At 38.0% G+C, this 15,047-nt stretch overlaps 1 protein-coding gene across 1 annotated transcript in view; it reads left to right on the top strand.

The window, feature by feature from the left end:
- The window catches only part of pou6f2 (POU class 6 homeobox 2), a 120,220-nt gene that overhangs the window by 57,323 nt on the left and 47,850 nt on the right, over positions 1-15,047 (top strand). The window contains exon 4 of the mRNA XM_067378607.1: positions 4,948-5,348. Within this exon, the coding sequence (XP_067234708.1) occupies positions 4,948-5,348 (401 nt within the window). The remainder of the gene's footprint in view (positions 1-4,947; positions 5,349-15,047) is intronic.

Genomic DNA, 15,047 nt, shown 5'->3' with positions numbered 1-15,047 from the left:
TTTGAGAGTCACACTTGTTAGTTGTATGGTTGTCAGTCTCAAACACTGTGTGGCTTCAACACCAAAATGGATTCAAATATTGAGATATTGCACTGCGAAATCATCTCAGTGCCACCAAAGGAGAACATTTTGGTGGTTTTATTTCTTTTATAACCTCAACATAATGGTGCCCATAAAATGTATGTGACATCTTTGGTTTAAGTGCAGAGTAGAAGAAACATCTCTGTTTGATGACTTCACATTATCAGAACATTGAGCAAAGGGCAGGCATCTGTCTGCAAAGCATTGCTCTGGTTCCTGCAGAGAAGAACAGAAGGTCATTTATTCATTCAGATATGTTGCCAGTCTGTTTTTCAATGTTTTCTTTCATAAGATATATGGATAATTTGAGTTGACACTTTTTGGTATGTGGGTCATGCTTCTATGTGTGAATAAAGTCGTTATTTTAGTTTTTTGATGTTGTTTTTTTGCGCACAAAAAGTATTCTCATCGTTTCATAAAACTGAGGTTTCAACCACACAGCAAACGCTAATACTCTTTCATATACTGTCTTTCTTTGTATAACAGCTCTATAGAATAACGTATTAGACAGGACTGTTAAACAGATCATAAACTAATGAAGGAGAATGGGAGCACTCTGTGCTCAGGCTCTGGCATTCTCAGCGCCGTCACAATAAAGGTCGGCCGCATCATCAAAATAAAAGTCACAACAACAAGCGCAGCTTATGTCACTTCATAGTACCTACTGGCGGTGCGAATACAACAAGGAAAATGGCTGGTTACACTTTATTTTACAGTGCCGTAGTTACATTGTAATTACTCAAATAAGTACTGAGTACTATTAATTAACTACATGTACTTACTATACAGTTACAATTAGGGTTTGGTTTAGGGTTCGTTACTTGTAATTATGCATAATTTACTGTTATTACTATAGTAAGTGCATATAGTAACGTGAAACTACGGCACTGTAAAATAAAGTGTTACCAAATGGCCCTAGGGGAACCATTCGTTTTAGAGCTAAGTTCCTAGAACTACCCGGTGCGAAAGCCCCTCATGATGGAGGTATGGCAGAGCGGAAGTCGATCTGTTTGCCTCTGAGGAGACAACCCACTGTCCCCTCTGGTTTTCCGTGGCTGAGGCTGTGCTTGTACACCTTTCACCTGATAGCTCTGCTCCTGGGAGTTCTAGCAAGGGTTAGCCAAGATTGAGTTCACCTTCTTCTAGTGGTTCCAACCTGGCTGGCCTGAGGTTGGTTTGGGGACTTAGTATCTCTCCTGGACGGTCTCCCATGGAAGATTCCGTTCCAGAGGGATCTCAATCACAGGGGATCTGGAAACTTGTCTTTCCCCTGAGGGGCACCAGCTCATAGGTTCTGGTCTCTAGGCTGAGGTTGCTAATACAATTCTAAACTCTAGAGCTCCTTCCATGAGAAAGCTGTATGCCCTGAAATGGCAAATGTTTGTATCTTTGTGTAAGCAGTATGATGTGAACCCAGTTAACTGCCCTGACAGTTCAGTACTAGAGTTCTTTCAAGAATGTGTTACAGCAGGGCTAGCTCCGGCTACATTAAAGTTGTATGTGGCTGCCATCTCTGCTAACCACTCACCTTTTAATGGAACTTTGGGTGGGGGGATATCCTTTGGTGTCTCTGTACTTGCTCGGTGCCAGACTGCTGAGGCCTATCTCCTGGTCGAAGTTCCCTCCTGGGACCTGGCATTGTTCCTCGGACCATTGACAGAGGCCTCATTTGAACTCTTAGAGTCGATTCCAGAAAAAGATACTTACTTTCAAAGTAGCTTTATTAGTAGCCTTGATGTCAGTTAAAAGTGTAACAGAACTTCAGGCCTTGTCAGTAGCCTCCTGCTTGGATTTTGCTCCGGGTGATGTCAAAGCCATATTGCACCAAGACTGGACTATATTTTGAAGGTTCTTTCAGTGGCTGGTCAGCCAGTTGTTTTGCAGGCTTTCCGCCTCATGAGACAAAGGAGCAGGAAAGCTTGCATCTGTTATGTCCAGTCCATGCCTTGATGATCTCTGTCCACCACTCAGGCCAGTGGTGTAAGTCCTCTCAGCTTCTCATTTGCTTTGGTGGTCGCAATAGAGGGAATTGAGTCATCAAACAACGTATTTTGCATTGAACAATGCTCTGTAAAGTTGACGGTCAGTGCTGCATCATCACAAAAGTTTAAGCCTTTCCACTGTAAACATTCAAGTGCTGGAACACGCAGAAGGGAGTTTGTTACTCACACACTATGTGGGAAGTTCAACATCCAAAATATACGAAGGGCAAGCCCTGAAAGCCACGGATCAGACAGTAGGCAAATACTAAGTTGAGCTCTCTTTCATGCCTTCCTGTGCTTGAACGGACAAATTCACAAATGATGTCAAAAATGCCCGTCTCTGCAAGTATCCTAGTAAACACAGTTGGTTATGTCTTCAGTTGAGAAAGAAAATGTATGATCTGTACATGCATTTGGTCTTAAAGTAACAGCATCCAAATAATCCTGCTGCTGTGCTGTCTTCTGTGTTTTAATGTTAATTAAACAACAAAGGAAAACAAATCACTCACTGCTCTTGAACTTTAAAAAGGATATGAAGACTATGCAGTGTGTATCGAATAGAGTAGAGTATTGTGAATTTTCACTAGTATCTAAAATATTTGTGTCATAACTGCCTGTGTTTCTTAAGTCACTGGCCATTGGCAGGTGAGGCAAAAAGTAGTTTTAGGTCCTGTATATACATACACTATATTGCCAAAAGTATTGGGACACCCATCCAAATCATTAAATTCAGGTGTTCCAATCACTTCCATGGCCACAGGTGTATAAAATCAAGCACCTAGGCATGCAGACTGCTTCTACAAACATTTGTGAAAGAATGGGGCGCTCTCAGGAGCTCAGTGAATTCAAGTGTGGTACCGTGATAGGTTGCCACCTGTGCAATAAGTCCATTCGTGAAATTTCCTCACTACTAAATATTCCATGGTCAACTGTTAGTGGTATCATAACAAAGCGGAAGCAATTGGGAACAACAGCTACTCAGCCACGAAGTGGTAGGCCATATAAAATCACAGAGTGGGGTCAGCGCATGTTGAGGTGCACAGTGTGCAGAAGTCACCAACTTTCTGCAGAGTTAATAGCTACAGACCTCCAAACTTTGTGTGGCCTTCAGATTAGCTCAAGAACAGTGTGTAGAGAGCTTCATGGAATGGGTTTCCATGGCCGAGCAGCTGCATCCAAGCCTTACATCACCAAGTGCAATGCAAAGCGTCGGATGCAGTGGTGTAAAGCACGACACCACTAGACCCTAGAGCAGCTCCTGGAGACGTGTTCTCTGGAGTGACGAATCATGCTTCTCTGTCTGGCAGTATGATGGACGAGTCTGGGTTTGGCGGTTGCCAGGAGAACAGTATTTGCTTGACTGCATTGTGCCAAGTGTAAAGTTTGGTGGAGGGGGGAATATGGTGTGGGGTTGTTTTTCAGGGGTTGGGTTTGGCCCCTTAGTTCCAGTGAAAGGAACTCTTAATGCTTCAGCATACCAAAGCATTTTGGACAATTTCATGCTCCCAACTTTGTGGGAACAGTTTGGGGATGACCCCTTCCTGTTCCAACATGACTGCGCACCAGTGCACAAAGCAAGGTCCATAAAGACATGGATGAGTGAATTTGATGTGGAGGAACTTGACTGGCCTTCACAGAGTCCTAACCTCAACCCCATAGAACACATTTGGGATGAATTAGAGCGGAGACTGCGAGCCAGGCCTTCTCGCCAACATCACTGCCTGACCTCACAGATGCACTTATAGAAGAATGGTAAAAAATTCCCATAAACACACTCCTAAACCTTGTGGAAAGCCTTCCCAGAAGAGTTGAAGCTGTTATAGCTGCAAAGGGTGGGCCAACTCCATATTAAACCCTACGGATTAAGAATGGGTTGTCATTAAAGTTCATGTGCATGGAAAGGCAGGCGTCCCAACTTTTGGCAATATAGTGTATATTTGTCCCAAATCATTGAATTTCAATGGAAATCTTCCATACTTTCCATACAACCACTTTAACTAATAAGAAGAAAACAAGCTTTTTCTATTACAGAAAAAAATAAAAAATGTAAAATATATTGAAATCAAAAACTTGATATACATAAATGTTTTCACTGGTAAATTAATACTGTAATTTCATATTACCAATTAATGATTTATCAGCTTGTTACATTCCTGCAATGTCAGTTTTCCTGTTACAAGTTGTAACTCCAAGGGCTTTTTAGAGGGCTGAAGCACATTTAAGAAGTGCAGTGAATTACTTTAAATGACATCTAACAGTCCTCAAGATGAAATGGAGAAAAAGTTCTCTGACTTCAAAAGAGTGGAATATCTTTTTTGCAGGATGGTTCTTACCTTTTTGAAGTCTTCTGCTTGGACTGTTCAATTATTTCAATAAAGTACCAAAAAAGCTGTTGGCCAGCAATCAGTGATGGTTCTGCAGTTACGGGCTAAGGAAAGCTCTAAGTTAGGGGTATTTAATTAGTTCAGAATGTTCCAAGAGGTCTCTATATTTCCTTCCCAGCAGAGGTCCAGACAGTACTTTTTTGGAAGAGCAGCTCACTGTGTTTTTGCTGTTGTTGTTAAAATAACCTTGTCATCTTCATCGTCAGCTTAGCGTCTTTTGTGGGGCAAAGAAGCAATGTGCTCAGAACAGAAAGGGCTTGGATGACATATGTTTGACTCTTGATAAAAATATTAGAGGATATAACATTGAAAAGGGGATATTACTATAAATGGCCCTGAGTGCTTGTGGTGTGTACATTGCAATGCTATATATATATATATATATATATATATATATATATATATATATATATATATATATATATATTATTTTATAAATACATCGGTTAAGATCATGAAAGAAATCAACATCTTTTTTTTTTTTTTCTCTCTCATCACAGCTACCTCATCCCTAAACTCTCAGCTCCAGCATCTCCAACAGCTCCAACAGCTACAGCATCACCAGCAACAGCATCATCATCATCAACAGCAGCAGCAGCAACAACAACAACAACAACAGCGAGAACGAGAACGAGAGCAGCGTGAAAGAGACCAACAACAACGAGAACGGGAGCAGCACCAACATCTCTGCGGCCCAACACATCTCCAGCCACCCAGCCATCATCAGCTCACTCCTCCGATCCAATCACAAGTGTCTGGAGCCTCTCCAGGCTCAGCCTCCACCTGTACCTCCTCTAATCATAGCTCAGCTCAGCCTCCCCAGTCTCCGCCCCCTCACAGGCAAAACCATTCACCAGCTCGCAGCTTGCCATCACCTGTCACGCCTCCACTACCACTACAGGTAAGGTTGGAAAAGAAAATTAAACTTTTATATGTTATTATTTAATTTTATTTTATACTATTAAAGTAATGAGTCGAATTCACTAAACACTTTCCCTTTTAAATAATAAAAATAATAATACATTTTTCTGAATTCATATTCTTTTGCATTCTGCATTTTTTATTTTGTTATTTTATGTTATTTTATACAATTAAAGTAATGAGACGAATTTGCTTACCACTTCCCATTTAAAACAATACCTACACTGTTCTCCATTCATAATATTTTATTTTATTTTATTTTATTAAAATAATGAGTCAAATTCACTGAACACTTCCCCTTTAAAATAATAACTGCATTTTTCTGCATTCACAATATTTTGCATTCTGCATTCATACTTTTTTAATGTTATTTTATATTATTAATGTAATGGGTCAAAATCACTTAAAAGGGATAGTTCATCCAAAAATGAAAATGTTTCATCATTTACTCACCCTCAAGTTGTTTCAAACCTGTATGAGTTGAAACCTGTATGAAGAATTGAAGAATGTTGGTAACCAGACAGTTTACGTTACCTGTTGACTTCCATAGTAATTTTTTTACTACTATGGAAGTCAATGGCTACTGTAAACTGTCTGGTTACTAACATTCTACAAAATAACTTCTTGTATGCAATAGAAGAAAGAAAATCCTACAGGTTTGGAACGATTTAAAGGTTAGTAAATAATTACAACGTTTTCATTTTGGGGTGAACTATACCTTTAACACTTCCCATTTGAAATTATAACTTATATAATAAATTATAAGATAATATTTTTCTGCATTCATATTACAACAGTCCGGAATTTTAGGTGGTTATCAAAACCACCTAAAATTCCGGAAAAAATTCTGGAAAAAAAAAAGCTTTCTTGTGATATCAAAATAAATGCCTCACGTATTCAGACAGCCGTAGCCAGCAGCCTTCCTTGTATTGCTCCTCACCCAGTTCAACTCTTGTTTACACACTAAAAGTGAAGTTATTTAAAGCTATAATATAAGCTGACTCGTGATGGGGAGCAGCTCCGGAGTGCTGCATGGCACAGGGGCAGTAGAGACGGATCGACTCAATGTAATGACCCCTAAATATGATGTCGCCTCACTTAAAGAGCTCATTCTTCTACATTATTCACAACATGTCTGGAAGAATGGAGCTTTGGAGTGAGACGAGGTCTAGGATGAATGTTAGAGAATGGGGCAGTAATTCAATTGAATGATTGAATCTGTCTGGGGAAATCTTGGATATTACAAATATTGTTTCTGGAGGAGGTGCCCGTTTGCCAAGCCTGTCCCTGAAAAAGAATGAAAATTGAAAGTTTATTGTTAAGAGTTTTTCCCAGCCATCTTGCTAGCGACAGCAATAGACTATTATTGGAAATGAAGAGCAGCGGAATATTGAATTATGAGTAATGATGCTTTTGGTGTAACTTGATTTGAAACAATTTTATGATAATCACTTATTGACATGTTGTGAAAATGTATAGTATATGCAGCCGATTGAACCAGATTAGTTTTCAACATATTTTATATTTTGCAAATAAAATCTTGCATTGGGAAGTCCAAAGCACCATATGCCAGTGATGACTGGCTAAGATGAGTTTGTAGATATTTTATTTTGTTATCTGTTATTGTCATGCAGGCTTATGAAATTGAAACAAACTCCACAGATGGCACACATGAATCTTTGTTGCTTCAGTTATGGTAGCTCATGTCTTTTAAAGGGGTCATATCATATCAAATTTACTTTGACCTGACATTTTCATGAATAAAAAAGCTTTTTCAACTATGAAAACTTCCTCAAAATGAGCATTTATTGGAACTAATCTACAAAAACAACTGCGACTTTGTGTAAAACTAAATATGACATACAAAAATGTTACTAACACTATCATGTATGATCTGACCTCTTTAATTTTTCATACAGCTTGTGTTTTAAATGATAAACAGAAGTGATCTTTTCATATCTTCCTCCCTCAGTCTGTCTGTCCACCAGTTCCTCCTCTTCCTCTTCTCATCTGGCTGTCTGAGTCTGTCACTAATAACATGCCCTCCTCCCTACATGTCCCAGTGGTTTCATTTCGGTTTGAGAGAGGCCAGGGTTGCCTCTCCGTCCTTCCCTGCATTCATCAGCGTCAGAGCCCTTATTGCTCTGTGCTGTACCACAACCCCACTTCCCCTTCCCCCTTTTTATGGCTGCCATCAGTTTAGTCATTTATTTCACCTTCTGTCCCTCTGCCCGGCTTGTATCACCAGCTGGACCCTATGGGGCCCTACACTTAATGGTCTCCAGAGCCCAAAACTAGTGGTTTCCAAGGGATTTCTTAGGAAAGGCCAGCCATATATTTCTTCATTTATAGTTGAAGCACACCTAATTCTATCTGTCAGATTATAATCAAGCCCCTCTGATATGTGATTCAGATGTATCAGTGGTGGAATAGATTAAAATTGGGGTGGAATGGGATGTCCAAAAAAATTTGGCTTGGATGCATCCTCAGGTCTAGATGGAAATATTTATCTAAGCATCTGTGCACAAGTTTTAATTTATATTTGTGGTTGTACAAGGTCTGTTGTCATTTTATCTGTTTTAAAGGATGATGTACAAGCATAACCCTGACATTGTGGTCAGGAAAGGAGTTATATTGCAATAATTACTGGAGAAAATGTAATTGACAGAGAGGAAGTGTCACTGATAATACTGAAGCAACCCTTTTTAAACATCTTTATAAAGTTCATAGCCTTAGCTACCTTCATATCAGGTATGGAATATAAAATATTGCCTTGTTCAACTATTCAAGTATAATTAAATATGAGGTGAATTACTTATACTTACCAGGGTTTTGATAGAGAGAAAACTGCATGAGGACCCAGAATAAAGCCTTGAGGAACACCCTTCGCCTGGGGTGTGTTAAGAGAGCTTCTCTACAGGTTTTTGAGCTGTACTCTCTGGTTTCTTTATCCCAGGGGTCCATGATTAGATTTTACTGCTAAGAGTCATGTGCGACCCTCTTGTTAATCCAAAGAGAGAGTGGCACCAGAGACGACAGCATCATTACCCAGCCCTTCACTGTGTGTGAGAGTGAGAAAAATAGAGCGATAAGTGTGCATGTGTGTGTGTCAGGAGTCAGAAGGGGTTTGAAGTTCCCGCTTCATGGGGGTCCACATTACCACTTAACCAATGTGATTGTGTGTGTGTGTGGCAGGGTTTGCAGGCTGCCTTTCCTGAGGGGCTAGAGTCCGTAATTGGGCTTATGTCTGCGTCTGCTTGAGAAAGTTACAGCATACTTCACCAGAGTGCTGTTGCTAGCCTTTAGGGACAGCCACAGTTAGCTACTGCGAACACCTAGAGAATTTTGGGAATGTGTATTTCTAGGGTCTGTCATAATTATCCCTTCTGGTCACACAGGTACCACCCCGCCCTCTCAGTTTCTCTTGCCTCCCATTCCTCTCTTTGGGTGTAATCATTTTGGTAAGGGAGGGCAGACAGGTCTCCTATTATCTGAAGACACCTAAAGGCCCAGATAGAGGCCTTCTGTTGCTGAACTGACAACATGACAGCATGTTAGCATCCCACTCTGATAATACCACAGTCAGTGTGTCCAGTGTATGAATCTAAGTGCTCACCGTCTGCACTCTCTCTCTCCCTCTGTGTCTCTCTTTCCGATTTTTTCTTGTCTCGTCTTTTTCTTTATTTGGTCAAAATTTCAGACAGGGTTTTTTTGTAAGTCTCTGACCCTGAGTTCCTTTGACAGGTCAAATTTATGATTTTTCAGTAAGACTTTGCTGAAGGCTGTGATGTTTATATACTAGTTTATAAACTAACTAAACTAAACTAACTAAGCTAACTAAAATAAAGAAACAACAAAACTAGAATTATTAATGACAACCTTCAATTTGAAAATGTAGTTAGCTACAATACAAATCACCAACAAAAATTATCAAAGTTCTTTGAAGCCAAATCATTGAGATCCAAAAATCCAATATTTGGTTCTCAATTGTGGTCACTTCATTATTTAAACTTATTAATGTACTGTAAATACAAATAATAAATTTTAAGAAATTCTGTTAATCAAAAATAAATACATTTTAGTAACACTTTACAATACGGGTGCACTAATATGCATTAATTCATGCTTAACTAATGCACGGATATTTGTGTGCAGCCCAACTTACCCATCCTTCAAACACATTCTCTGACATTACATTCACTGCATGTGTAACTTTCAAAGCCCATTAATTACATATTACTTAACAATTAGTTAATAGCCATGTGCCTCAACAAGTAAAGTCATAACATAATGATACATTTGCAAATGAATTGAAGTACATGGCTTCAAACCATTGTGGTAATTAACACATTAACTAACACTATTAGTTAATAAAATGTGTTATTAAGGAATTAATACATTATGGCACATTTAATTAATAACAATTCATATACTACTTAATCTATTATTCATATAGACTCTTTATTAGTTGCTGATGCAGTAATCATTAATTAATGGTTTAGTTCTTCATGAGTCATACATTAACACATGATTATCTGTGCAATATTTAAGCATGAATTAATGCATATTAGTGCACTCGTATTGTAAAGTGTTACCTTCATTTTCGATTTGCATTTTCACTATTGAAGGATGAACCATTTTTTTTAAACCTTTATAATAAAAACAACTGTTTAGGGCATAAACATGAAAAAAACCCAGATAAATAACATAAAAAACAACAATGTAGCAATATTTCGTCATGCGTGTTGTCATGTGCTTTCAAGAAAGTACACTATTTAAACAATTTTAAAGATTGAAACGTGCTTAAATGGATTTACCTAAAAAAAAATGAAAATGCTCTCATCATTTACTCACCCTCATGTCGTTCTGAACATATATAGCTTTCTTTTGTTTACGGAACACAAAAAAATATATTTTGAACATGTTTAAGAATATTTTTTGTCCATACAGTGTTGTTTTGGACCCCAGTGATAGCTACTCCATAACCCTGTTACCAAAATTTTACCATCACAATAATATAAACCGAAAAAGATTAAAACCTCTCCCATCCATCTCTCCATCTATTTTTGAAAAAAGGTGATTCTTTTACCTCTCAGCAAACTTGGGCGAGCCAGCATTAAACAAAATAAGATCAGGGGAGGTAGAGATGGGCTTTTGTGACGACAACCAGGCGGTGGAGATTATGAAATTTGCCTAAGTGTGTTAATTGGCTGATTAGCGGGGTGGCTGGATTTGCAGGTGCTGATTGATTGGAGCGACGGGGTTTCTCCACGCTGAGGGGACTCGGGGATTTGAGGAGGAGGGGGTGGCTCGGTGGGCAAGCTGGTTACACCGGAATTGATCTTAATTAGATCTGAGAGACCTGCCACAGCAGAATGGTCACAGCGATTAAAATGAAAAACAGGAGAAATTACTGATCAAATTAATCATAATGTCAGCCTACAGCTGTAGGTCTGCTGTAATTTGCCACTCCACTGGCTTACATCAGCCCTGAGCCACACGCACACACTGATCTGTGGCACAGAGAGAGAGAGGGGAGCAGAGCAGACCATACACACACTGATGCAGGCACATATACAGTAGACACACTCGTGTTGTGACGATTTGTGTGTGTGTGTGAGCGTGCACGCGTTTTCGTGATTTATGAGGATAAATTTGTATAATGACATGGGTATTACACTGGTATTACGAAGTATGAGGACATTTCATGAGTCCTCATATTTAAAATAGCTTTAAAAACATACTAAACAATGTTTTATTAAAAAATGTAAAAATGCATAATGTTTTCTGTGATGGGTAGGTGTGTTTCAAAGAAATAAAGATGTAGCTGCCCACATAATTTTAGATTTTTTTTTTTTTTTTTTGAGGACAACAATAAATACATATTTTTCTTTTAAAAAAATTAATTCATAAATATTTTTGAAAGAAATTCTAATTTATTTAATCAAAAATACAGTAACACAGTAATAATAACAACAGCAACAGTAAAAACAGTAATAATGTGAAGTATTATTACAATTTTAAAAAACTGTTTTAATATATTTTATTAATATTCCTGTAATATGAGCTGAATTTTCAGCAGCCATCCAGTCTTTAGTTTCACATGATCCTTCAGAAATTATTCTAATGTGCTGATTTAGTTTCTTTTTATTATCAGTGTTGAAAACAGTTGTGTGCTTAATAATTTTGTGGAAACTTTTATTTTACATCTTTATGATTCTTTGATGAATAGAACTTTCAAAAGAACAAAATTGATTTGGAATCGGAATGTTTTGTTTAGCATTATAAATGTCTTTATTGCTGTCACCTTTGATCAGTTTAATTCCTGTTTTTGATTATGATGGGTTGCAAGCATAAAATGCAGTCTAGTAGCCATTGTCTCCTTTTATGTGGTGTCTCTCTATCTCTATCTCTCTTATGTTCTCTCTCACGCAGCTTGTCATACTACTATGCTCTGTCTGTTCAGTCTTTGACCTTGCCACTGTGTGGTTCCAGGGCAGACAGAGAGACAGAAAGACTCTGATGCCAAAAACATTTGTTCATTGCTGGCAATATTCTGACGCAATAACATTTTTATATAATATAAATTAATATTTTTGAAGGACTTTTAAAGGGAGATCACCCAAAAAATGAAAATTATGACTTTCTTTCTTCTGTGGAACATCACAGAACGTACTCTGAGAGATGCCTCAAGGTTTTTTCTTCCCTATACAGTACAATCCCAGCAAACATTTGGATGTTTAATGACCGTTGAAAAGACGTCCTTCCTGAAAAATAGTTTCAAAATGAAATTTGAACAGACGTTATGTTATTAATCAAACAATTAATTAATTATTATAAATTGAACTACACGTAGCTAAAAGTCAAAGTAACAGATATTCGTGCAACCCTTGAGAATTGTAGACATGTATAAACGTATCTGAATGCATTTTTAGGAAATGTTCTGTGTTACATATTTTTACCGATATATGCCGTCCAACCACGTCTTTTTTTGGCCAGGGACACGACGTTGCCATCGGACCAATGTTTGCTGGGACGGAAGTCAGTGGTTACCCAAATTATTAGTTTACCAACATTATTCAAAAAAAAAATTAAGTAAATTATGTTCCACAGAGAAAAGTATCACAGGTTTGAAACAACATGCGAGTGAATAAATAATGACAGAATTTTCATTTTTGGGCTCAACTATCCCTTTAGATTCTGTGTGTGTTATAGTGATGTCATTTTTTTGTGGCTCCAGAAGTAATTAGTCACATGACATTTACAGCTCAATGTTTTTTTAGCCTGTGCCCATGAGCAAAGATGCATCTAAGGGGTTCTGCACCACCTCAATAACTGCCATTGAGACAGCTCTAACGGACTATTTTCTCCAGGTATTATAGACCACCTTGGTCTTAGCTGTCTCTCTTTCTCCCTTCTCTCAGACAGAGTGGCTTTAAGGGTCTGCCCGGACCCCCGACCCAGAGTCTTACGGCAGTAATTACAGGCTACTGCCCGGGATTCAGCCAACGCCAATTTATTGCCTAGGCGTATGGCAGACTTCCCCATCTCTCCGTCTTGACTAGCATTCCTAACTTTCATCGCTCTCCTCTTTCCCTCTCACCTATCCCCTTTTCTCTCACTCATTCATACTTTCCTCAACCTCTGTAGACTGTACTGCGCCCTTACTTGTCCATCTTTTACCCCCACTTTCTCTCCCACTCGGCCGCTGCTCTAAGACACACCCCTCCTGATGTACTAATGTGTGCCACAGGAGACTCAGACCCACGAGTGCTGCAATTACGCCGGCCTCTTCTCCTCTGTCCTTTCTATTTCTCTGCTCCTCTCTTCTCCTTTCCTCTCATCTACCTCCCTCTATCTTTGTCCATTCTCCACCATTCCCCGGCAATCAGCCATCATTATAGCTCGCTCCTGAAACCCCATCCCTGCCAAGGTCAGGCGCCCTTCCAACACTCATATGCTCATGGACAGATGCGTATACGCACACACACGCTGATTTTGTTTCTCGCAGTGCCCCCTTAAGAACACATTGTAGTTTTTCCCGTCTCAATAAGCTGATCTGCTTTTAAACATCGCTGCCCTTGAATTTCCCCCCTGAACACTTATTATTTGGCTTTTATTGAAAGGAAACATGCAGCCTAATTTTCAGAAAATGATAAAATATACACTGCTGTTGCATTTATTTGATCAAAAATACAGTAATATTGTTATACTTAATAATGTTGCTACAAACTATTATTACGATTTAAAATAACTGTTCTATTTTAATTTTAAAAATATAATTTATTCCTTTGAAAGCTAAATTTTCAGCATCATTACTCCAGTCTTCAGTGTCACATGATCCTTCAGAAATCATTCTAATATGGTGATTTGGTGCTCAAGTAACATTTCTTATTATTATCAATGTTGAAAACAGTTGTGCTGCTTAACATGTTAATATAAGTATTTTCCAGATTTTTTTTGTTGATGAATAGAAAGTTCAAAAAAGCAGCATTCATTTAAAATAGAAAAAATAACATTACACATGTCTCTCACTTTTGATCAATATAATGCATCCTTGTTGAATAAAATAATTAGTTTCTTTCAAAAGAAAAAAAAAATCTTACTAACCCCTTTTGAAACTTTTGAACAGGTGTAAATGCAGTGAATGTTTCGCAGATCATGTTTTGGATGGAATTTAGATACATATGAGATGTTTCGTAGATGCTTCCTGTTCTCAACATGAAATGAAAAATGTTATTAATTAAAAATAATTTTAAAATTAAAGCCAGCATAAAATCTAAATTTATCCCATTTACTTTTTTTATACACATGATTGGCTATCTATAGCAAAGTTCGTCTTTTATCAGCTTCTGTAGCGACCAGTATTGGGGGTAACGCATTACAAGTAATGTGAGTTAAATAATCAGATTACTTTTTTCAAGTAACTTGTAAAGTAACACATTACTTTTAATGCATTACATCAAAATATCTGAGTTTTTCAAATAAGTAACGCAAGTTATGTTTTCCCATTTATTGACAAACAGTAACACCTTTCCTATTCCCGTGTTGAAAGAAATCAGGAGTAAGGTGTTCGAGAGGAGGCGTTGTGTGCGCTGTCTGTGAACATGATGAATGTAGTTCTAGACTAAATGTGAGCATGCATTTACTCATCTCACTTGCACAAAAACAGATTCAGTATTCCTTAAAATGACAAAAAATACAAAAATACTTCATGTATTTAAGCTCACTTTATTAACCAATGTCTTTGCTGCTGACCTTTGATGGTCCAATTAAGCCATACTAATATGCAAAAATGACTTTAGATAAACTATGAATTTTTTTATTGCTGAAAAGTGTTGAACTTTCTTCTACTGTGTCATATTCTTCTTTGTTCCAGGGGTGTGCTTTAAATCGCTTGACAAACTAAAGTTGTAAATGAAATTTGTTTATATAATGAAAGATACAGAGTGTACTGAATATCAGCTTGTTATTTTGCTCAGGATTTTGCAAAATACGTACCAATACATACATATCACTGCAGTTTCAATGTGAAATGTCCACTGAGTGGCGCTAAAAGCGTGTTCATTTTTCTGCCTGAACAGATTAACGTGGATATGGTACATTTTTATGGCGTTGGTTTTTATACGAATCACCGCAGTTCTTATTTGAAATTTGTCCGAAAAAGCGAAACATATGG

The sequence above is a fragment of the Chanodichthys erythropterus genome, chromosome 23 (assembly GCF_024489055.1).
Source record: "Chanodichthys erythropterus isolate Z2021 chromosome 23, ASM2448905v1, whole genome shotgun sequence".
NCBI classification, from domain to species: domain Eukaryota; kingdom Metazoa; phylum Chordata; class Actinopteri; order Cypriniformes; family Xenocyprididae; genus Chanodichthys; species Chanodichthys erythropterus.
This window is presented reverse-complemented; position numbering and strand designations above follow the sequence as displayed.